The sequence below is a fragment of the Diuraphis noxia genome, unplaced genomic scaffold, assembly GCF_037042655.1.
Source record: "Diuraphis noxia isolate RWA-SAM2 unplaced genomic scaffold, SU_Dnox_SAM2 contig0001, whole genome shotgun sequence".
NCBI classification, from domain to species: Eukaryota; Metazoa; Arthropoda; class Insecta; order Hemiptera; family Aphididae; genus Diuraphis; species Diuraphis noxia.
Window position 1 is genome coordinate 11,449,292 of NW_028301711.1, and position 23,687 is coordinate 11,472,978.

At 26.7% G+C, this 23,687-nt stretch overlaps 2 protein-coding genes and 1 pseudogene across 2 annotated transcripts; 1 reads left to right on the forward strand and 2 right to left on the reverse strand.

Annotated features, from left to right (window-relative positions):
• Positions 1-9,369: 9,369 nt before the first annotated feature.
• On the reverse strand, positions 9,370-12,812 carry LOC149059627 (uncharacterized; annotated as a pseudogene).
• A 2,663-nt stretch (positions 12,813-15,475) lies between these two features.
• On the forward strand, positions 15,476-20,817 carry LOC149059628 (uncharacterized). The gene is made up of 6 exons (XM_089225186.1): positions 15,476-15,562; positions 16,203-16,394; positions 18,140-18,501; positions 19,982-20,216; positions 20,416-20,610; positions 20,698-20,817. Exons 1-6 carry the CDS (start codon positions 15,476-15,478, stop codon positions 20,815-20,817), a joined length of 1,191 nt encoding a protein of 396 aa, XP_089081312.1.
• A 65-nt stretch (positions 20,818-20,882) lies between these two features.
• LOC149059629 (uncharacterized) lies at positions 20,883-22,843 on the reverse strand. Its single transcript, XM_089217309.1, has 4 exons — positions 22,627-22,843; positions 22,283-22,369; positions 22,130-22,213; positions 20,883-21,033 (listed from the first exon to the last, which is right to left on the reverse strand). Exons 1-4 carry the CDS (start codon positions 22,716-22,718, stop codon positions 20,919-20,921), a joined length of 378 nt encoding a protein of 125 aa, XP_089073435.1. The 5' UTR covers positions 22,719-22,843; the 3' UTR covers positions 20,883-20,918.
• Between the last annotated feature and the right edge of the window lie 844 nt (positions 22,844-23,687).

Genomic DNA, 23,687 nt, shown 5'->3' on the forward strand with positions numbered 1-23,687 from the left:
TGTAAGATTCAAACAAATGCATTGAATTCAGACTTTGCTAATAAATTAGCACTGTTAATGACCAATAGAGAAAAAATTATTTTGAACAATCAAGTCTTACTTGCAGCTATTTTTTTAGACCCACGATATAATATTACATTGAGCAGAGAACAGTCAGCTACTGCAATTCAGCACTTGACCAACATTTGGATTTGTTTAAAAAAAATTGAACTGAATAATCAAGAAGTCAATACAATAAGCCCCGAGTGCCATCAAAATGCAAGTGATAGTCTTAGTCCAACAGACCCTATAGATGATCTTGAAATATATCTTAGAAGCAAAGCTAATGATGAATCTACGTCTTCTGATTTTGGCAATTTATCAAATTCTCAAACTGAAACTATTGGAACAAAAATTGAGACACTTTTAAAATCATTTAGTATTGAAGAAAAAAGATTATGCCATAAAACAAATATTCTTCAATTTTGGAAATCTAAAAAATTAGTATATCCAGAACTTTTTGAGCTATCTAATATAGTATTCAGTGTTCCAGCCACACAAGTTAGTGTAGAAAGACTATTTTCAGGTTTGAAATTTGTGTTATCGCCGTACAGGTGTAACATTTCAGCTAAAAATCTAGAAAACCAATTGCTTGTGCGTACAAACATGCTGTTTGAAAAGAACAACAACAATCTTCAAGGAGTATCTACTTAAATAGATTATGAATATTATTTTTACTAAAAGTTGTTAAATTTGTTTTTATATTATTAAAATTCTTAGGTATTTTTTTCTTTTGTTACATATTTTGTTTATCTAATGCTTTTTGTGACTTTTTTCCAACAGTTTTTGTCACCAATTGAACATTGCTAACCTTATATGATATTTATGTTTAAAAATACATTTAATATCTAATTCAGATTAGATGGTTATTTAATTATTTTGTTCAGATAATATGTGACTGAGCTATTTGTTTTCACCTTGACTCATGTGCAGCATTGCAAATTTGCAGTAAAAAAAACCAACCTTGTGAATTAGCTGAAGTACCTATATATTAGAGTTAGCTTACCTACTGTTGGTAAAATGGCTATTTTACAATATTTAAATTTTAAATTTATATGGAAATTAAGAGTTGTTACTTATAATAATTAGATACCAACCTAGGTTTGTTATTAAAAAAAAAAAAAATCCACCTCATTAAAAATAGGTAATGTTTAGAAATATGCATTTTTTAGAACCGGTAAGTACCAGAATTAACCGGAATCGGAACCGGAACCCTTATTTTGTAAATTTAAGAACCGTAATCGGAACCGGAACCAATTATTTTTTATTTTTAAGAACCGAACCAGAACCAGAACCGAAAAAACCCTTAAGGTTCCAGTCCCTGGTTTTAACCATAGTTCTGCTGCAATATGAAAAGGTCTATGATATTCCAATTTAAACAACAGAAACATCATTCATATACAAATGAATATATTTGAATGATTATTTTTTTTAAACATTGTTTTACTTGTTGATTATTGTAGTATTATTTAATATTGTAAGTTCACAATAAAAATCATTTAGTCTGATCAGTAATCCTATTGTGCCAACCCATAAAATAACTTTTATTTGTATATGTTTATACCAACATAAAGTTAATGTTATATATTTCTCATTATATCTAATGTTTTTTTCTTTTTTTTTTTTTAGTTTAATCATCAAAAAATTCCTGAATATTTGATTCAAACATGAAGCATAAGACAGTAGACACATTTGATGTTAAATGAAAAGATTATACCTTGACCATGTATATTCCTAATGTCCATCAAGAAATTTGAACATACCGAGAGGTAATTACTCAATACACAAACCTATGATTGCTATATGCCAAATGAGACATAATTTCTAGTATTAAATTATATTTTTAGCAAACTTATTAATCTGTTGCTAGTGCAATACCTATGACTATTAAATTATCCAATATCCTTTTAAGGTTTAAACTCTTTTGTCATACTAACAATTGAGGATAGTTAAATCTACAATTCAGCCATCAAAATCTATAGTTATTAAGCTTTTAAAAATGTATAGACACTATAGATGTATTATTTACATCAATGTTATTTTTTTATTGTAATATCATTACATATTCATTGTACTTTATTATTTATTAAATTTGATCATTTGATCTAGTGTATCATTGTATCAATAACTTAAAAATTTTTTATTTTAGTAAAGAATTGGTTTAGTTTTATATATTCTTATGTTATTTCACAAGTACCTATCAACTTCTCTTGAATAAATTCTCCATTTAGTCAATAAAGAATTGGTGTATTATTATATATAATTATGCTATAACCCGTGAAAGAGAAGATTTAAAATGTTGATGGATTTTAACCATAGTTCTGCTGCAATATTAAAAGGTCTATAATATTCCAATTTAAACAACAGAAACATCATTCATATATAAATTAATATATTTGAATGCTTATTTTTTTTAAACATTGTTTTACTTGTTGATTATTGTAGTATTATTTAATATTGTAAGTTCACAATAAAAATCATTTAGTCTGATCAGTAATCCTATTGTGCCTACCCATAAAATAACTTTTATTTGTATATGTTTATACCAACATAACGTTAATGTTATATATTTCTCATTATATCTAATGTTTTTTTCTTTTTTCTTTTTTAATAGTTTAATCATCAAAAAATTCCTGAATATTTGATTCAAACAGTAGACACATTTGATGTTAGATGAAAAGATTATACCTTGTCCATGTATATTCCTAATTCTATTATGTTGAAAACAGTTCTAATTTCCTAAAAATAAAAACAATATTCCACTGTGTATCACACTGAGAAGTTTTTTTTTATATATTTTAACTTCTAATTTCCTCTACAGAGTGACAAGTGCTTTATTTTTAGTAGTATGAAAAAGGAGGTTATACAATGGTTCTATTATGTTGAAAACAGTTCTAATTTCCTAAAAATAAAAATAAACATCGTAAAAATAAAACATTATGCCAAAAAGTAAAATTGGTATTATATTTTATTACTATTAAACCATTTATTCTTAATACATCAATGTTAGGTACCTACTTTATCAATCATAATTCTTATTAATGTAAAATAAATAATTTCAAAATAATAATTTATTACCTTTATTTTGAACCTAATCCTCGCTGAAAGTAAGTTTACCAATTCATCTTGAATTACATTACTGGTGAGATTTGTGTTAGTATACTTCACTTCAAATTTAAAGAACATCTTCACCAGTATAATACACTTTTCTTAAAAATGTCCTACTCCATAAAATATGAATAAATATGTGTTATAATAAATTGTGAACACTTAATCATCTACATGGAAAACGTCAGTGGGGTCTGTTTTCTTAATGAATAAATAAAAAAAAGTAGTTATTTGACTATTAATTGAAATCATAAGATAACCTAACTTAAATCTAGTTACACAGTAATTAATAATTAAAGGTTTCTTATTAATTTCATTACTCTAGACAAAATTTACAATCATGTCTATAATGAAAAAGTTTTAATTTGGGCTAGATACTTCATGCCCTAAAAAATCTTAAAATATGCATTTATTTATGCCCTAAAATATCACTAAATATACAATATACTCATAAAATATGTGCAATCACTTAGGACTTTAAAACTAATGTATTTTGACTAGCTACGCTATATATCACGGCCTTATAGTAACAAGAATGTACTGTTAAATTATCTCTTGAATTAACTATGCCATATTTTTTAATATGTATCTCTAAAAAAATTTGAAATGCATCTTTGCTCAAAAAATAGTATACATAAATAAAAACATACTTATCACTTTTCTTACTTGACCAACAAGTTTTAAAAATATGAAATCCATGAGTATGTAGGAAATTATTGGATAATGTTGTAGTTAAAATATTAAAATATATGCCATACATTTTGAATTTCTATAACATTTTTTTGATCTTTTACCATTTGAGGATCTATTGCACTATGGTCTTAGAATATACGAGTATACGCCCTGATAAATGATATTAAATTGTGAAATATTATTATAACTTTTTAACAATACAATTTTAAATTGTTAAAAACAATTAATATAATAATATACCCATTACTAATTGACACCATTCCCCGGATACACATTGTATACCAATAAATTCATATATTTTTCACATAATATACGCATTTCTTTATAAATATTGTTATGTGTAGGTATACTTTGTATAATTCCATGTACAATACACAACTGCCTAGAAATAATACAATATTAAAACACAATAGAACTACATAATACTTATGTTATTAGTTTATCATAAAATTATAATATTTCAGTAAATTGCACTATTAAAAATATTGGCCAAAGGTTGACTGTTCATTGACTGTTTAGGACGTGATATTTTCAACTTAATGCTCTTCAATATAAAAAATATGTAAGATTTAACAATAAAATTGAATAACTAATTACAAAATAACTGTTTTTAATTTGTATATTAATTTTAACAGGTTAACCGCCATGTGTACCATCTCTGGTACATGGTTGATTTGCCATTCGTATTCTAATTTTACCTAAACAAATTAATTTATAAGATATTAATGGGCTAGTCGAAAATTTGTTTGTCTGGCGGGCTACGAAATATTTTCGTGTGTTAAAATCGTATTTAAGTGTACCATAGTAGGCACGCAAAAACATATTGGCAAAACAACAAGTGTACCAAAAATGGTACACGTAGCGCTATTGGCAATGTACTGAAAAATAACGTAGCAGTTAACCTGTTAAGTAATTTATAAATGTTATACACATATTTATACTTAATAGTTTGTAATTTATCACTCTCTGCATCCAATACAAGCTCAGTTTAATAACAGTAAACATAACAATAAATTTACCGTCAAATAAAAAAAATTCTATAACCTTAATAATTAATTTAAAAACAATTACAAATTTTAAATTGATATGCGGATGCTTCTGCTTTGATTCTTGAAAGTTTCATAAGGATATGTCTTTTATTAAAGGATTTAGGTTCTCCGTTCGATTTTAGATTTTGTCAAAAATTTACATTTTCCAACAGTTTTCAAAAAAATGGAGAAAAACAAAAAAAAAATGAGCAAAACCAGTTTTCGACCAAATCGGTTTTCTTATATGGTTGCAATTCAAAATTAATCACTGTAAATACTTGAAATTTTCACCAAATGTTTATGTTAGTATTATCTATATACAGTTTAATTTTCAAAATGTTTTGACTTTTTTTGAGATATTTATAGACGACTGAAATTTTCAATTTGTCTAAGAATTTTTTTTGAAGTGCCGGTAAAAAAATGTTGGACGACCAAAAAAACTTGAAAATTTAATACAAGGTTCTTTATGAGTTGTTCTTATTGTAGCTAAAAAGCGTTTACAGTTCAAAATTTTACGAAATCTGTCGAAAACGCGAAAATTTGCAAGTAATTTTGAAGTTGAAAAATCATACAATTTTTTGTGTTTTTAACTAAAGATTAAAAATACAACAATAAGTTTTCCATAAGTTTTCCTTCAATTATCTATAGAGAAAACTTGAAGCATCATTATAGGAAAAATTTTAAGTGCTTTTGAATTTTAAATTTTTACGAAATAGCGTAACAATAACGATTTATCCTCAAACGATTTTAAATATTTGTTATTATTCAAAAAGTATAAGTCGTAGATACTTGAAAATTTTATCAGTTTTTAGATTGGCATATTCTTGACATTATTAATGCAATTATTATTAAAGTATTATAATCTACTCATCTATTTAATCTTAGTATCTCTCAAGATATAAATAGTTCATTTTATGCATCATAACGGCATAATTTTATGCAAAATGGGTGCATATGGGCTACTAACTGGCAGATTGTAATTTATCTTTCGGGCATATCTATCCCATCTCTTGGGCACAAATGTGCTACTCTGGGGCGTAAATGGGCAGTAGCCTTTTTTTTATTTAATCATGCATGCTTTTATACCATTATATGGTTATTGTTTTATATATATAGTTTGTATTCAGAAGTCTTGATTTTTGAGTATTATTTATTAATGGATTCAATTTTTTTTTAAATTTTATTCTATTATACTTGTGTTATTATTTTGATAGTAATATATTTTTCTTTTTATAATTATTTAATAATAATTAAATTTGAAAAAAAAGATCTTAATGTTTAGTATATCATTAATTAGTTTTAGTATGTTATTTTTTGATATGATTGATATTTTTGTAATTTTGATTTTATTCTATAACAATTTAAGTTAAAATTTTCAAGAGTCGTATAAATTTAATTTAATTTTCTATAAATTATATAATCTCTGTATTTATTATGTATATTACTTTATAGATTAATATGAAATTTAATTAAATAGTTTTCTTTATTTTGTTTTTGTAAAAATTAGTAGAAATTGCTTATAAAAATTAAATAGATATTTAATTTTTTTTTTTTAAATAATTGAGTTTAGTCAGAATATATTTTTTTTAATAGTTATAAGGTTTATATTTCATTATTATTTTTATGATTTTTAATTATTTGATTATTAAATATTATAAATAGCTTAATAATAAAGAGCATTATATTGGAGATATCAGAGTAAAATATTTATTTTACATATAAAAATGTATTTTTTTTTTTTTGTTAATATTATTTTGTTAGTGTATATTTATATTGCAAATACAACCTTCTATTTTAAACTATTAATTATAAACATAAATAAATGGATATTTTAAGATTTTTTAGGGCATGAAGTCTCTATCCCAAATTAAAACTTTTTCATTATAGACATGATTGTAAATTTTGTCTAGAGTAATGAAATTAATAAGAAACCTTTAATTATTAATTACTGTGTAACTATAGATTTAAGTTAGGTTATCTTATGATTTCAATTAATAGTCAAATAACTACTTTTTTTATTTATTCATTAAGAAAACAGACCCCACTGAAGTTTTCCATGTAGATGATTAAGTGTTCACGATTTATTATAACACATATTTATTCATATTTTATGGAGTAGGACATTTTTAAGAAAAGTGTAGTATACTGGTGAAGATGTTCTTTAAATTTGAAGTGAAGTATACTAACACAAATCTCACCAGTAATGTAATCCAAGATGAATTGGTAAACTTACTTTCAGCAAGGATTAGGTTCAAAATAAAGATAATAAATTATTATTTTGAAATTATTTATTTTACATTAATAGGAATTATGATTGATAAAGTAGGTACCTAACATTGATGTATTAAGAATAAATGGTTTAATAGTAATAAAATATAATACCAATTTTACTTTTTGGCTTAATGTTTTATTTTTTACGATGTTTATTTTTATTTTTAGGAAATTAGAACTGTTTTCAACATAATAGAACCATTGTATAACCTCCTTTTTCATACTACTAAAAATAAAGCACTTGTCACTCTGTAGAGGAAATTAGAAGTTAAAATATATAAAAAAAAACTTCTCAGTGTGATACACAGTGGAATATTGTTGTTGGAAAAACTGTCAGTTAATTATAGAAAATTTGAAAGCAATTGTTGTTTTAAAAGAAAACTGCAATATTTAGTTTAGCAGCTAATCTAATAAGCTAAATGATTTAAAGTTTTGAGAATGATATATTAACTATTAGTTTTATTGAAGATTTTATTTCACTACTTCTGTCTAAAAATCCCTTAATAGTATCACCATTAACAAGGTCTTCCTAGTCAAACTCATAAATGGGTCGATCGACTGTCCTGAACTTCTATCCAAAGTAAACTTTAAAATTCCCTGTGTCCAGGTCCGTTCTTCCTATCCTTTCAGTATTCCGCTGTGTACGACAAATTATTCACAAAACAAACCACTAAATAGAATGATGCGTATTGCTAATGAGGATCCATCTTTTAGTTTTTAAGTTTAGTTTTGTAATTCTTTTCTTTTGTCTCATTTCTTTTTCTAGTTTAATTGTCATGTCTACTATTCACTTATAATATGTAAATTTATTTTCTGTACTTTGGGCTGCGGCCCGTATTAAAATAAAATAAATAAATAAATAAACAAATAGGTAGTTCATCAGTTGAAAAATCTATAGTGTAAATTCTTAATTAATAATATTGGATTGTATAATTTTAAATTTAAATAAAATGTTTTCAACTGATAAAATCAGTCTTAAAATAATGACTGAAGCTATAGACAATTTCATTAGATTTAAAAAAGAGGGAATTGTTTATTAATCATTTAAAGTTGACTTCAGCATAAGAAACTTAGTATCAAAATTGAGCATTATTGAATTTATAAGTAATATGATATTATATGGGTTCAAAAGTAAATTTTTAATTGATAAATAGTACATATTGTAAGTTATTTTTATAATTTTATTACTTATAAATATCTATGATATAATGCTAGGTATTTTAATTCTTAAATAAATAAACTACATAGATACCTATGATAGAATATTTTATTTTATGTTGATGTAAAGTATAAAAATTACAATTATATAATATAACAAGATAATCTTAATTGGTCTGAATATTTTTTATTCATCGATTGAAATCCAATGATGAATTAACAAAGAACCCATTAATGCACATAGTTAGGGCGCACTAGACAAAAACTAAAAATCACAAACAATATATAAATGAATGAAATTTTATTAAATATACAAATCAATTTTTTGTTTATCAATATTATTAATCAAAATCAAATGTCTTATATATAGACAATTTACTAAGACAACTATTACAAATACAACATTAAATAAAAAAAATAAAAAGCATATTTTAACCAAATGTTGTAAAGTAATATTTAATTTTTTTATTTTAGTAAAATTGTCACGGACTGAAAACCAGTACCGTTAAAAAAAACCTCGAAGAAAACATTGGAATACCAATAATCATTGAGCAAGCTTGTTATTTTACATGGATATTAAATAAAAAATAAAAATAAAACTAAAATTAAATAATCCTAAATAGACATGGCGGCAATAACCAGACATCTTGCCAAAAAAAAGTTATAAAAACCAAAATTTGAGAAAGGTTATTATATCAGGTTGTTTAATGCTAAGAAATTTTAAGAATATGAATTTCTTTCTCATTTTTTTTTTTTTATAACGATATATTTCTGAAAAGCTTTTTGTTCATCCTAAAAAAATATTTTAATTGGAAATGTATTGTTATTGCTGCCTCGTCATCATGTAATATTAAGATAATGGAAAAATTAACTATTATAAATAAAAATTACAACAGAAAAATAACTTCGGTTTGACAATAAGGTACTAAAATAAATTCATTATGAGTAGACTTAGAGAAAGAACTGTTATAAAAATAATCAGAAAAATGAGTTCACATTCTACATTGATCTGATATATTATACCTTTTTCAAATGATTGAATTAAATTAATTAAAAATTAAAAAGATACAAACTAAGCATGAAATTTAGACTTATGCAATTTCAATGAGTGAGAATCCTTAAATTTCATTGGACAATATTCACATTGTATAGGATTAATTTCAGGGTGTAAAGATTTAATATGACGAAGCAAGTTGCATTTTGTTATCATGATACTACACCAATTGCATTTAACAGTTTTTGATTTTAGATTTTGTTTAGGTTTATTCAAACAAGAGTGACGTCGTCTAGTATGTTGACCTAGGGATTGTTTTGAATCAAAATAAGTTTTACAATTGGAGCAATTCTGCGATTTATTTTGTTTTTCAATTTTGTCACCTGTGCTCTTAGTTATTGTTGTTTTACCATTAGACGTTTTAACACTTCTGTGTGATAGCAAGCGCTCTTCAAAGCTTATCTTAGATAATAAACATTTTTTTTGACATATATAACATATCACTTTTTTTGTTTTTGTTGCTTGGAATGAATATTTAACTTGTTGCGTGTAGTGAAATCTTATTGCAATCCTTATACTTTTCACTTCTGTTTTGAATATTTGAAACAATGTTTTGGGATTTTATTATGCTACCATTTTTGTTTTGATTTTCCTCTTTTTTTGTTGTCTAATGTCAGTTTTCTTCTTGAAATTTTGCTTCTTTTAGAATGGCATTTCATATGACCGTTTAATGCTGATTGAGATTTGAACGATTTAGTACACAAATTACATTGATGGAGCTCGAAACTACCCTTTGAAATGTTTTTACAACTATCAAGATGATTAAGAAATTACAATACACATACGTTTTGAGTCAAATTATTCAGCTAATTTTTTTGTACTGATGTTTCTGATTGTTTTGCTAATTTCGAGCTTGATGTAGAATTGTTGTTGTTCCTACTTGAATTTATTGACAAACTACTTCTTGAAGTAGTCGGTATTTCTTCAAAACTTGTGGATGGATTTGCCATGCATAGATAATTATCACAGTTATGCACATTCAAATGAGCACTAAGAGAAAATTTTGCATTGCAAACATCACAAACGTAAGGTTTACTTTTATGTTTTAAATTTTTATGGACTACAAATTTTTCAAAATTATCAAAATTAGCATGGCATATTTTGCAATCAAATTTTTTATTTCCGTTGACATTTTTCTTTGTGTTTGAATATGTGATAATCTCAGTTATAGTTGTTATTCGGGTTTCTTCAATTACATCAGTAGCTTCAACATTATTCCTGAATTCCCTCATCGAAGATCGCCATGTAGTATGTTCTATTCTAGTTCTTGAAGTTCTAAGTTACATAAATAAACAAAACAGAAACAATATCAGGTAATATAGTTAAAATATAAACAATTAGGTATTTAATACATTTAAACATATTGTGAGCATTTAATAAAATTCACTACCTGAAGGTTTTTTCTGTAAAATATGAACTTAACTACCAGCTTATGCCACATATGTATTATTGGGACTCCAGCCTATTAGTTTATATATAAAAGTATATTTTTTTTCTTTAAAAAATGGAATTTAAGTTAATTTTATTTCTGAAATCAAGAATTTAAAATATATACTATTGTAAAAAAAAATAATAATCGGAAATATCAAATTATTACAAATAATAATGGTTATAACATTGAATATTCAGAGAATATCATATTATAGTTATTATAACATAAAACTAGTTATTTGTATCTCTTATAATATGCTTGTGTACTCATTCATCATTATTAATTAATAGTCATTAGGTACTTAATATTATATATTTATTCATTCATAGAATTGACTGCTGAATTAAATAATATTTAATAATAAATGTGAAGTTAATTCATTATATTCTAGTAATGAATTGACTTATTTTGTTGGATTTCAACATTGACTAAACGATAAAAGTATTAAAAGAATGGTACACAGGCATTTGTTTTCTCTTTTTACAAATGTACAACATGAACAATTTTATGAACACAATAATACATTTTACTGTTACTTATAAAATTAGAATGAATTTACCTCTTTTAAAATTTAAAGGCAAGAATATTATATATGTTATCTCTGAAGAATTTATTGATATTTTTATTTTTATAGGAGTTATGAATAATTATGATCATTCTAAAATGTAGAAAAAAAAATTTTAAAAATTGTCATAACTTATTTAATAGTATAATATCAATATTTGTCCTTCAAGTTTCCCTAGATAATGTTCTTGTCTTTAAATTTTATAAAAGTTAAAATTATTCAAATTTTAGAAATTACAGAGTAAAACGTGTTATTAAGAATGTAAAATTTACCATGTTTTATGTTTGTAAGACAGAGTACACAAATGATTGTATGGTGTCGTCTTTAAATATTTTTTAAATTATAAATTCATAAACTACAGTGGATGCCACTTATAAGACACACAGATATAAGGTTCAGTCGTTTAATTGGCTTAATTTGTCTGGACAGTTCATACGTATCTATATACATTAAAAAAATTTGTCTAAAACGCCCAAATTTCATAAAAAGAAGATGGTAGAAAATAAACATTTTTGGTTAAAATTTAGAAATAAATTTGTTTTCAAAAATAATATAATTTTGTTGATTATTGTTATTTAAAAGCAGCTTCCACTATATACATACAGTATTACAGCATGATAATTTGAACATAGAAATGAATAGTTTGTGGACGTGTATCAACTAAACATATAGATTCTTAATTTTCTTTACCAGCAATAATATTAAAAAATATACAAAGTAATATTTGCTGACAGTCCGTCTTTGCTTAGGAACATTAACCCATGTTTAAATAGAATCTAATTTTTATTGTTCTTTGGGACAAAGTTTGAAAATTGATTTAGTGTTGATTAATGAAACACCTTAAATTGTTTAGCAGGACTAAAGTCCCTTGTAATAGACCCCCATCTTAATGCACAAAAATAAGATGTTTTTTTGAAAATGTATGTCCAATATTATTTGGGTCTATGTTATTGATTAGGTATTCGTCTCTTAAAGTGTAGAGCATTAGTGAGGCTTATATAATTAGAGCTATTAGGAAATAAATTAAAAATGTAGTAGGTACCTTCTTAATGAAGGACTCGATTCAGGACATCAAAACCCTTTTTTAGAGCATTTGTAGGTACAATAAATAACATTTTGTTAGAATGTTTAAGACTGTGTAAGTATAAAAAATAAATTTAAATATTGACATACTTGTGTATCTCAATTTTTTTAACATCTTCCAGACACTCTTGTTGCGTTGATCCAGTAGGAGTATTTAACTCATTTAAGGATTCTGACGTATTTTTATTTTTATGATTCCTAAATCAACATAACAATAAAAATATAGTAAGCAAATCACACTTATTTAGGCATACATAATACATGGTATTATATTTTAGAAAATTGTACTCACAGGCCAGTATACTTTTCTATCTCCTCTTCAGTTAATCGTGTAAGTATAACACGAGGATATAAATTTAAACCAGTGAATTTCATAGACATTTTGGAGTATTACTGAAAATAGTAATAAATAATAAGTACAGTAAGTGTTAGAATCACTTTATTATTAAAATGTCACAAACAAGTGCGTTATGATTAAAGCAATCACTGTCATAAAATTACTATCTATATAGATAAATCGACTGATTGATGATAACTACTCAGAAAAAAAATATTTACAATTAATATAATGTTACATAATTATGGGTGATACCATGAAACATTAAAAATCAAATTAGGTAGTTCAAGTTATAGCATAAGTTTTATATGGGTGCATCTAATATATGTATTGGATTTGGTGTTGTACTATGGAATATTTGATGATCGTCACGACTTTATGAGCAATACATTTTGAACATTTGAATATTACACAATATTGTTGAAATTCTTACTTGTTAATCGTACTGTTTCTCAAGATGTATGCAATCGGACTATGGTAATTCCGAATTTCCGTTAAAACTTGATTTGTGAACGGTCGACGGTACAGAACTGTACTTGAGTTCAACTATGTTCAATGGTCCAAGATAAATTAGATGGCGGCGATACTCGAACGACGAAATGTAAACAACGGTGACTTAACAGGGCGAACAAGTGGTTTTGTTGAACGCGGTGTAACAAAAGATTCAGAAAGCCCGCGACCCGCGTCGTTGACGTCGACACGTCATGAAACTTGATGCTGCGGTGTGGAGAGGATACCCTACGCGCTTGACGGCGGTTTCCAAAGAACATATAAATAATAATAACAACAATTCTCAGCAATCTTTAAGTTAGTTCACTATTGTAAAAATATAAAATGTTTATATTAAAAATTGAAATATTAATTTAATTAATACATTTAATTAATATTAACGCAGTGGCTATTTTCACGTCCTGTCCCCTGATTGGACGTAATATTAATACTGATAGTATAACTGATATCAACTACCATAAATGATAAGACGTGCCATATTTTAAAAGTATCTTAAAGATATAATATAATAATATAACAACATTTCCCGCATAAATTTAAATAATTAAATAATATAATATAATTGTTATATACTTATTTATATAAGAGCAGTATACTATAGATTTGTATAGTACAGTCTTACTTAATTTTCAGCATTTACATAGTTGTCCATTTTGTGGAATTAAAAAAATGTATATAATATATATGTTAATTGTGTAATAAAATAATAAAATGTATGACTAAGTCAGTTGTCAGTTGTGTAGTCGATGTATACTACAGTCTAAAAGTCATATAACTATAATCATCAAAACATCAATAAAATGTCACTGGTAATTCCATTTTTAATTCATAATTGCTATATATAATACCATTTCAAACAATCTTATATTGATTCGTTGTAATACAAAAAAAAAGATTTTCGTACTATACAAATCTATAGTATACTGCTCTTGTATATATAAGAATATAAAAATTATATTATTTAAATATTTAAATTTATGCGGGAAATGTTGTTATATTATTATATTATATCTATAAGATACTTTTAAAATATGGTACTTATTATTTATGGTTATACTATCAGTATTAATATTACGTCCAATCAGGGGACAGGACGTGAAAATAACCACTGCGTAATACCAAATATTTTAATTTTCTTTATAATCGTGGGTTCGGTATTAGGTTAAGTATAATATCACAAACATAGATAATATAGTGGCTCCGTTAGGAGTCGCAGTGTTTAATTTTTATCATGGAAGAGAGACTGACGATAAAATGATATTTTAAGGTTGTTTTATTAATGTTATTACAAAAACTTATTATGAAAGATTTTAATGCTATAACCTTTAATAACAAATTTTAAGGCACATTTAAGGCATAAATAAAAAGTATTATTTTCTAATATCTTACTTATTTAATATTATTTTAATATTTATTTTTAAATTATTTTATTAAATATTGTATAACCAATAATAAAGGAATCCATATAACATCAAAGATTGTATCACTTTATTTTCAGTTGATAAACTTGATCTATTCTTATATTATCTATGAGCACAAATAATACGAATACAATTTAAACCACACAGTCTTGAAAATCATATACTACGGATAGAACCATTTCCCGGTATATTAAAGCACGTCATATAAGCGACGCGTCATTTATGTTTGATGTGCGCATGCATGAAGCAAACCGTCGCATATTTAGCTGTTGACTGCTGAATGATTTTAGATACCTCGCGCGTTTTTTCAAAATAAAAATTTAATACTGTCTACTGTTATATTATATTTAAAAATATAAGTTACACGCCTACTCAATGAATGTTTTTCTTAATTATGGTGTTGCAAAATAAAAGAGAATAGAAGCAGACAGCGTGATTGTGGTATTGATAACTGTGTTGTTGTAGATTTGTCTTTTCTAAAGCCGTATTGATTGTTAGTGAGATTTGATGTGGCTTCCAGAAGGTTTCTCAAACTTTTTGTTAAATATAGTATTAGTAATATTTTGTGTTGTGTCCTAAATAAATTTATACTTGTGTACTATAGCAACGATGAGCGTATAATAATAAGGTAATTTAATTTTTATGTATTTATACCTATAAATATTAATCAGTAGTCCTTGTTCAAGTGCTATCAATATCGATGACACTAATTGCGTCATAAACTACAATTGTACTCGTTCTGAATATTATATCCATCCAATTATCCGTCAGGAATAATGTTTCAGACGAAGTTCCAAGAACCATTAATCACCGTCTATTATAGCATCGGCAGTCGTCCGCTGGGTAATTGGGCAGTTCATCAAGTGAGTTTACTGATCCATCCGATATAATTGTCCAACATAGGTATTTTCATACTACGCGAGTCGTTCACTATAAGTAAAACATAATACCAAAAATTCGCAAAGTTAACTATTTTTTTTTTTTTTAAGTTAGGCGTCCTAAAATAAAAAAATAACTAGGCATGTTAAAATTAAAGTTAATTTTAATTCATAAATTAATTAGACTTTCTAAGTAGAGCTACATATTTTCAGGAAAATAACAACTAAAGTAAAATTTAACAAATTATAAATATTGGTAGATTAATATTAATTACTGACATTTTTTGTTAAAAACTCCAAAATCAGATTTCGAATAAGTACATTATATTGATGAAAAAAGGTATGATCATTAAGCATGCTTGGTGAATCAACCTGTATAAATATATGATATGTAGGTACTATGGTACTCATTTACGGATTAACATAGATCTTATATTTGTACAACCATTTTTAATTCATAATGGTAAGTAGGTACTAAGAAATACGATGTTTCCAAAATTAAAAAAAGATCAAATATCATGTAAACCAATTCAATAAAATAATTATTAAATACTTCACGTCTTATTCTTTACAAATTCACTTAGTTTAGTAAAATATTGACGATAATGCTTGTCGGTATTTTCAGTGCACCGAAGGAGAAATGCAACATGTACAAGACGACGATCTAAGGTCAAATGTACTCCAAATACAATCACCAAACGAAAACGCCTGTTCCATAACCTGTCCTATGAATCCCAGAGGTTCGCTTGGTATTAGGTTGCCGTTCGTCACGTTGTTGGTGAAAAACCTGGGTCGATTTTTTACATTTGAAATTACGGTACATATTTTATAGGTAACAGTGCAGGTACGTAATTTGAGGATATGGTGGGAGGGGTGTAGTGTGTGTGTCCACACCCATTTTAAAAAACTCCTCCATTGTTCTGTCGAAAATGAAATATAAGAGTCGAATTACCTAATTTTTAAAACAGATATTGAGACATTGTGTCAGTGTTTTAATTTCAAAAGTGTTAAATGTGATCTGAAAATAATTAAAATCGTCCAACAACCAAATGAAAATTTATAGTTGAATGCATAGACTAATAAGCATTTGGTAATCATATGCTCTGTCTGTAGTCTAGTGAGAAATCACACACATTTTACGTACCTGTTTATTATTTACTACATAGTGGTTGGCTCCAAGCTACCCAACAGTCACCCATAAGTCATTTAGACTTGATTGGCAACTCACTATATTATGATAATATGGAAGCATCAAAACTAATAATTCCTATCAAAAGGAAACCATGAATTCTATAAATTTCATAAATGTTAAGCAATCTTATAATATTACGATTTGTTGTTGAATTAAAATAATAAGTGGACAAATATAGAAGTTGGAAGTTAGAAGTTAGAAGTCACAATTGGATTGTATATTGTACCATTGTGACATCGGCCAATGAAATGAGGTTTTCCAGATTTTTCCAAACCTAAATATCAGGTTTTATTTAGCAACCAATACTACATGTTTCGAGTGCAGGGAGTACAATTTTATAGATTAGGATAGGTTAGGTATTTTAATATTAAGGTGGTTATACACATATATTTATTTACCAACTGTAAATTCAACTGATAACCATGAAATATATGTATTAAAAGTACATGTAAATTAAAGAAAAAAAAGTAACAATTATGATAGTTTCATACTAATATATTTAGTGACATTATCTCAAATAAATTATACAAATATTCTGCAGTTTTTTTAAATTCCACTGATTGTCAGAGTAGACTTTTTCATAATTATGAGGAGAAGAAATTCCGATGTATCCTAAATGATGTCTATGGAAATGATAAAATTGAAGGAAAGAGATGAAGACTAATAAAAAGGTGATTAGATATGACAGAGAATGACATGAAAATATTAAATATACGGTGTGAATAAATTAGTGGCGGAAGCCAGAGAAGGGAGTTGTAGAACAATGGTGACCGACCCGGTCGGGGTCATTTAAATGGGGATAATTTACAATGGGGTCCATTTAGCAAATAATTAGCATAGGAGGTGGAGTAAATTTTGCACCTTGTTCTCCATGACAAAAGATGAACAGGGCTCATGGTTGTGGATTGGTAATAACTTTAAATTACATGCTAACATTTTGACACCAACAGTAAAAAACTGAAATGATGCCCCTGTAATAGAATATATTTTAGCGTACGTGTGGCTTAACTTTGGCTAGTAAAAATAAATTATATACTAAAACTATTATAACAGCTTTGTGCGTGTAACTGTGTACCTCATGAACATTAATATTTATAATAATGTTTTCCTTTCTATTAGATTTTCATTAAACAGATCTATAAGATACAAAATTCATAATAATTTTTAAAAAGTTAAAATAAATTTAAAAACGATTCTAAAGCACACACACAAGCATTGAAAAATATTCAAACTTTAAAAATCATTCAAAATGTATTGATTTTTTTACTGTAAAATTTTATGATAAAAATAATATACCTAACTTAAACTGACTAAATTCACTTTGTCTCTTGTATCGTCTAACTGTCGCTCTCACTTCCATGTGTATACAGATTTTGGACAGCGAAAACATTCGTCGGCGTTTGCGTGCGAGTAACTATCATACAATAAAAAAGCAGAACACGTTTATGATCACGATGCCGTTTTGCATGAATGAGGGTTGGAACCAACTAAACATGAATTTGGCTGAGATAACTAGCGACTCTTTTAAAACGACCTACGTGGAGACGGTTCGCGTCCAGGTACATGCCAACTGCCGACTGAGGAGAATATACTTTAGTGACATGTTGTACAAGGACGATCAGCTGCCGAACGCATATAGGATGCACGGGACCAAGGATCTGCGGAATAATTCAAACAGCATACTGAAAAAAAAGGCGGTGATCGTTGACCAGAAATCTGCGGGTGACAAGCCGTAGAGAGCCATAAAGTATAGATAAACAACTGGCTGATTGGAAATTGGAACATTTAATATTTACATTAATGAATGCAATTAGTGCGTCTAAATTATTTAGTATTGTGTTACAAACTAAAAATCATAATTTTATTAATATATGATAACTTTAAACATAGATACTATTGTTATAACATAATATTTACTTGTAATCTTCACGATAAAAATTTAGTTTTTAAGGTGAATACAAATTGAATGAGTAAGGTTGCGAAGTACAAATATTTAAAAATGCACATAAATCAATCTTAGCGTTAGCCCCCCTTCTAGCAAACCAAATTTACGCCTATGATTATAGGGCATATTTATGCAACTTTAAGTGCTATAAAACCCCAACCCTGTTTATTAGTTTATGAAATTTTAAGTAGGTATAGGTTGTTATTTGAAAATCAAAAGTTGATAGTGGTTAACCTAATAAATATAAGGATGAAAATAAAAAAAAATTATAAATTCTAGAAAAAGATTGATCTAAAATTTTGGAAAAAAAATTTGAACTAAGTCAATGTTTATGGATAATGAGTGTTGTTAGATACAAGAATCACACACTCATACTGATAGCCGGAATTTGCGGCACTGGTCATAATAATAGATTTATCAATTATAAATACTAGAAAGGACTAATTAATAAGGAAATAAATTCAAGCCTAAGGTATAATAATAATAACCATTGTATTTTGTACCTATAGCACATATCCGGTACAAAGATTATTACCGTTATATATCTTGGGTCGAATGATATCGTACTTATTTATTTATTACCGTGGCTTAGGGTGAGTTGCGGCCCGACCTTTCGTTTCCGGTGTTGGAGACCGGTGGCGAAATTTTAAATCGTGTCACGGCGGCTCCTAGATATGCCGACCATATCAATACGATAGTAGCAGCGTGATAACGTTCATCTTGATAGTAAATAACATTGATAAGTAATTGATAATTAAAAATTAAAATTTGTCCTCTTTATAATTAATAGTTTTTAAATAATTTTTAATAATAATGGAAAATTCAAAGGCAGAGGTATAAAATAAAAATAACTAAATAAATATATTATTATGTATGTATATTTTTGTATGTTATTTTATTAAAGGTTTATAGTCATAAATTAATTTGAATTGAATTACAATATTATATATTTTTGTGTTATTGAATATGAATATAACTTATGTTTGTACAAAAAAATAACTAAATAAATATATTATTATGTATGTATAATTTTGTATGTGATTTTAATAAAGGTTTATAGTCATAAATTAATTTGAATTGAATTACAATATTAAATATTTTTGTGTTATTGAATATGAATATAACTTATGTTTGTACAAAAAAATAACTAAATAAATATATTATTATGTGTGTATATTTTTTGTGTTTAATAAATAAACTTTTTTTTCATAATAAAACACTTGTGTTCATTAATTTATCTAATTCTAATACAAATTCAATATTATAGTCTTTTGTTTGTGATGAGTGTAATCTGTAATCTTAAATATAGCTATACACTATCGAGACACCAAAGAGTGAAACATGGTTTACAGAAGGAAAAAATTGCTACACCAACCAATCTTCAAAACTTCAAACAACAAGAATGTTGTAAAAAAGTTTTGAAAAAAAATTTTAATCGGCATTTGAAATCAGTTCATGGGTTTACACCTAAACAAGTTTCGGACTCATTGCTTATATTTAGGGTAAGTTAACCCAATTAAATTAGTTTTAAAGAATCAATTGCACCCAAAATTAAATAATTGTAACCAACTTCAAGATTGGAGCCTTTAAACTATAATGAAGAAAAAACGGAGATTCAGCAATCAAGTGACAACATTGAATTATTGGTACTAATTGTAATATGCACTTTGGTTTGCTAGTTGTTAACTCAATCCTTTTCAGAATCAAATCCCTGAAAATTATAAGTATAACATACTTTGTAAAAAAAACTTATCAAATGGACAATTCATTTCAAAGTTTGAAATTCTAAGCTTTGATGTAACTGATGTAACAAAATGGATGCTAGCTATGAGGAGAGAATGCAAAACTACATATTTAAGTACTAATTGCAAAAAACCAGTCTCGGTTATTTTTAAAGTAATTACTAATTATTATTAAAAAATTGTGTATTACCATAAATATTATAATATACATAATATAAAGTTATGAAATAAATATTTTTAGAGGCGATATCGTTGTCATCATAACACTTGGCCAAAAAAAAATTCAGCTCATAGTGCCAAACATTTTGCATGTAAAGCTTCTATAATTATTCAAATAGTTCATGAATTTGATGAAATGTGAGTAGGTATAAATAAATAAATAAATAACTATATAAATTAAAATATACTTTATTTCAGGATCAAATATTCAAAAGCAGTTGTTGTAATTAGACACATCCACAATCATGACATTTTATGTGCTAGTGTTTTAAAATATAGAATTCCATCTGACGAAGTTAAAAACCAAATCTTGAAGCTTTTTGAAGAAGGAAAAACTCCTTCAAAAGCATTACTTATTCTAAAAAAACAATTACGCAATGAATTAGGTAATGATTATTATAAGTGTGTTGGTGACAGAGGAGAACTTCCAGATCCAGAATGGATTTATTATATTTATTACAAAATGTTTAAAAAACACTTTGGAGCATCCCATGGAAATAATATGATGATCTCACTTAAAAACGCTGTTGACGAATACAACAAAGATTGTGAGTCCAAATGTGCATTGATCGAAGTACTTGAAGATGGGAATTTTGTAATCTCTATAGTTAGTCCGTTAATGAAACGCATAAGTGCAGGGTTTGAAGAAAGTGGAGAAATTTTGTTCATTGATTCAACTGGGAATGTTGATCGGTTCGGGTGTAAAGTATTTTTAATATATACCAATAGTTGTGCTGGTAGTATGATTGTTGGTACTATTATTTTAACAAGTGAGGCCACTTCTGTCATTAAAGTAGGTTTGGAAATGTGGAAAAAGTTATTACCACTCAACGCACTGGGAAATAGATGCATAAATGGTCCTCTAGTATTTATGACCGATGACTCTACAGCAGAAAGAAATGCATTGCAAGAATGTTTTCCACAAACAACACTGCTATTATGCATTTTTCATGTGCTTCAAGCGGCTTGGAGATACCTTTGGGACTCTAGTCATGGAGTTCCCTTAAAACACCGTTCGATGCTTTTTTGTGGAATAAAAGATATGGTATATTCAAAAAATCCAGATGATTTAAATAACTCATACAATAAAATATTGACTGATTCTTTGACTAATGAATATCCACGATTCAAATCATATGTAGAAGGACTCTTTTAGAGAAAAACTGAATGGGCTATTTGTTTAAGAGACAATTTTGTAATAAGAGGCCAAAACACAAGCAATATAAGCGAAGCTGGAGTTAAAATTATGAAAGACGTCATCCTTGAAAGAACAAAAGCTTATTCACCAGTCCAACTATTTTTCTTCATCATTAATGACATGGATGTATTTTATGAGATGAAAATCCTAGATGTTGCTGCAAATCGGCCTCCTCGATATTTAAAAAAAAGATTTTTTATTTCATCTAAACAAATGAAGTCATTAGAGTACCAACAAATAGATATAAACAACTCACTTTTTGTAGTTGATAATAAAGAAAAAGGTACTAAATACACTGTTGATATTGACTCTGGAATGTGTTCTTGTGTCCAAGGTAGTACTGGAAAACCATGCAAACATCAAATTTTTGTTGCAAAAAGTTTGAATATTAATCTTAGTTTGTGCTTACCAACTATTGAAGAAACAAGGAAAAAGCTTCATGTTATAGCGACAGGGAGTTCTGATATACAAACAGGATGGTATGGCCCAGCTAGTACTGAGAACATACAAGACATTAGTAAATTACAATGTAGTTCAAAATCACAAATGCAAAACCCAATTACATATTTAAATAACGATGATACACAACAAAATATAGAAGATATAAATGAGAGTTGCGAATTTGATAATTATGTAGAAAAATTTAATGAAACTATTGAAAAAATGAAAACGGCATTTATGTCAGAGAAACAATATTTTTTGCCTGGAATTAAATCCATGGTAAATTCATATGAAAAAAATGTTAATACTCACTCAGCATTATTATCTGCAATGATGACATTTGGAAAATATAGCGGTCTTAATCCAAACACTAAAAATATTAAGCTCGTTGGAAACAAACACATTGGGACTCAGCCAACAGCTCGAGCTAGGCGTACAACAGAAATTGGTGGCAGACGCAATTTGGCAGCTGGACGAGTACCAAAATGGAAAAGGGTATCTGAACATGCTTATACCAATAAACCATCAAATCAGTCTCTTAAAATAAAAAGAAAACCATTTGACCCATGTGAGTTAGCGCCTAAAGTCCCAAAAATGCCTCATCAAATATCATATTGTGTAGATAAAAATAAACCATTAGGGTCAAATCATAGTGCTAAGTAATTTATTTTTTTTTAATGTGACTACTTACCCAATTATATTTAATTTTTTTGAATTATTATTTAATTATTTATTAACTATGAAACAAATTTTTAATTTTAAAATACAACATTATTACAAATTTAAAATACAACCGTTTATGTACTATATTTCATTGAACTTTAAATTATTAATTATCAAGAAGACAAATTTACTATCAAGATGAACGTTATCACGCTGCTACTATCGTATTGATATGGTCGGCATATCTAGAAGCCGCCGTGACACGATTTAAAATTTCGCAGACCCGTGAACTCCGGCCCGATAATATTGTAGGTATAGGTTAGTTGCGGCCCGAGTAATTATCATTACATATAATGTACCTTACTTATATAATATATATTATATTATATACCTATTACCTATGTACCGTATAAACGAATAACGATAAACGAAATGTTCAATACGTATGGGAAGTTATATTTTTGTATAGGTATAATATGATAAAGATAATATAGATCGTTTTATCGTATTATCTGCCATAATATATGACTTACATTATGAATGCTTTGATTTTTTTTGGACATTATTATCATAATATATTACACCAATTTATTACACCAATTTATTATACTTTTATTTTTTTTTATTATTTATTATTTAATATAATGCCATAATATTAACTCCTTGTCTTTACAATTGATAAGTAACATTAAGTATTATGACCAGTGAGG

Bases quoted from the DNA above. Each gene is read 5' to 3' on its own strand.
- LOC149059628 (XM_089225186.1), top strand. From the start codon at position 15,476: ATGTTTCAGACGAAGTTCCAAGAACCATTAATCACCGTCTATTATAGC. The intron at 16,395-18,139 runs GTACATATTTTA...ATGTGTATACAG, and splicing joins TTTTTACATTTGAAATTACG to ATTTTGGACAGCGAAAACAT. The intron at 20,217-20,415 runs GTAAGTTAACCC...AATCCTTTTCAG, and splicing joins ACTCATTGCTTATATTTAGG to AATCAAATCCCTGAAAATTA.
- LOC149059629 (XM_089217309.1), bottom strand. From the start codon at position 22,718: ATGTGTTTGTTTCCAACGAGCTTAATATTTTTAGTGTTTGGATTAAGA. The intron at 22,370-22,626 runs GTGAGTATTAAC...GTATGTTCTCAG, and splicing joins ATTGCAGATAATAATGCTGA to TACTAGCTGGGCCATACCAT. The intron at 21,034-22,129 runs GTGAGTTGTTTA...TTGTTTTTTTAG, and splicing joins TTTATTATCAACTACAAAAA to AATAAGTAATGCTTTTGAAG.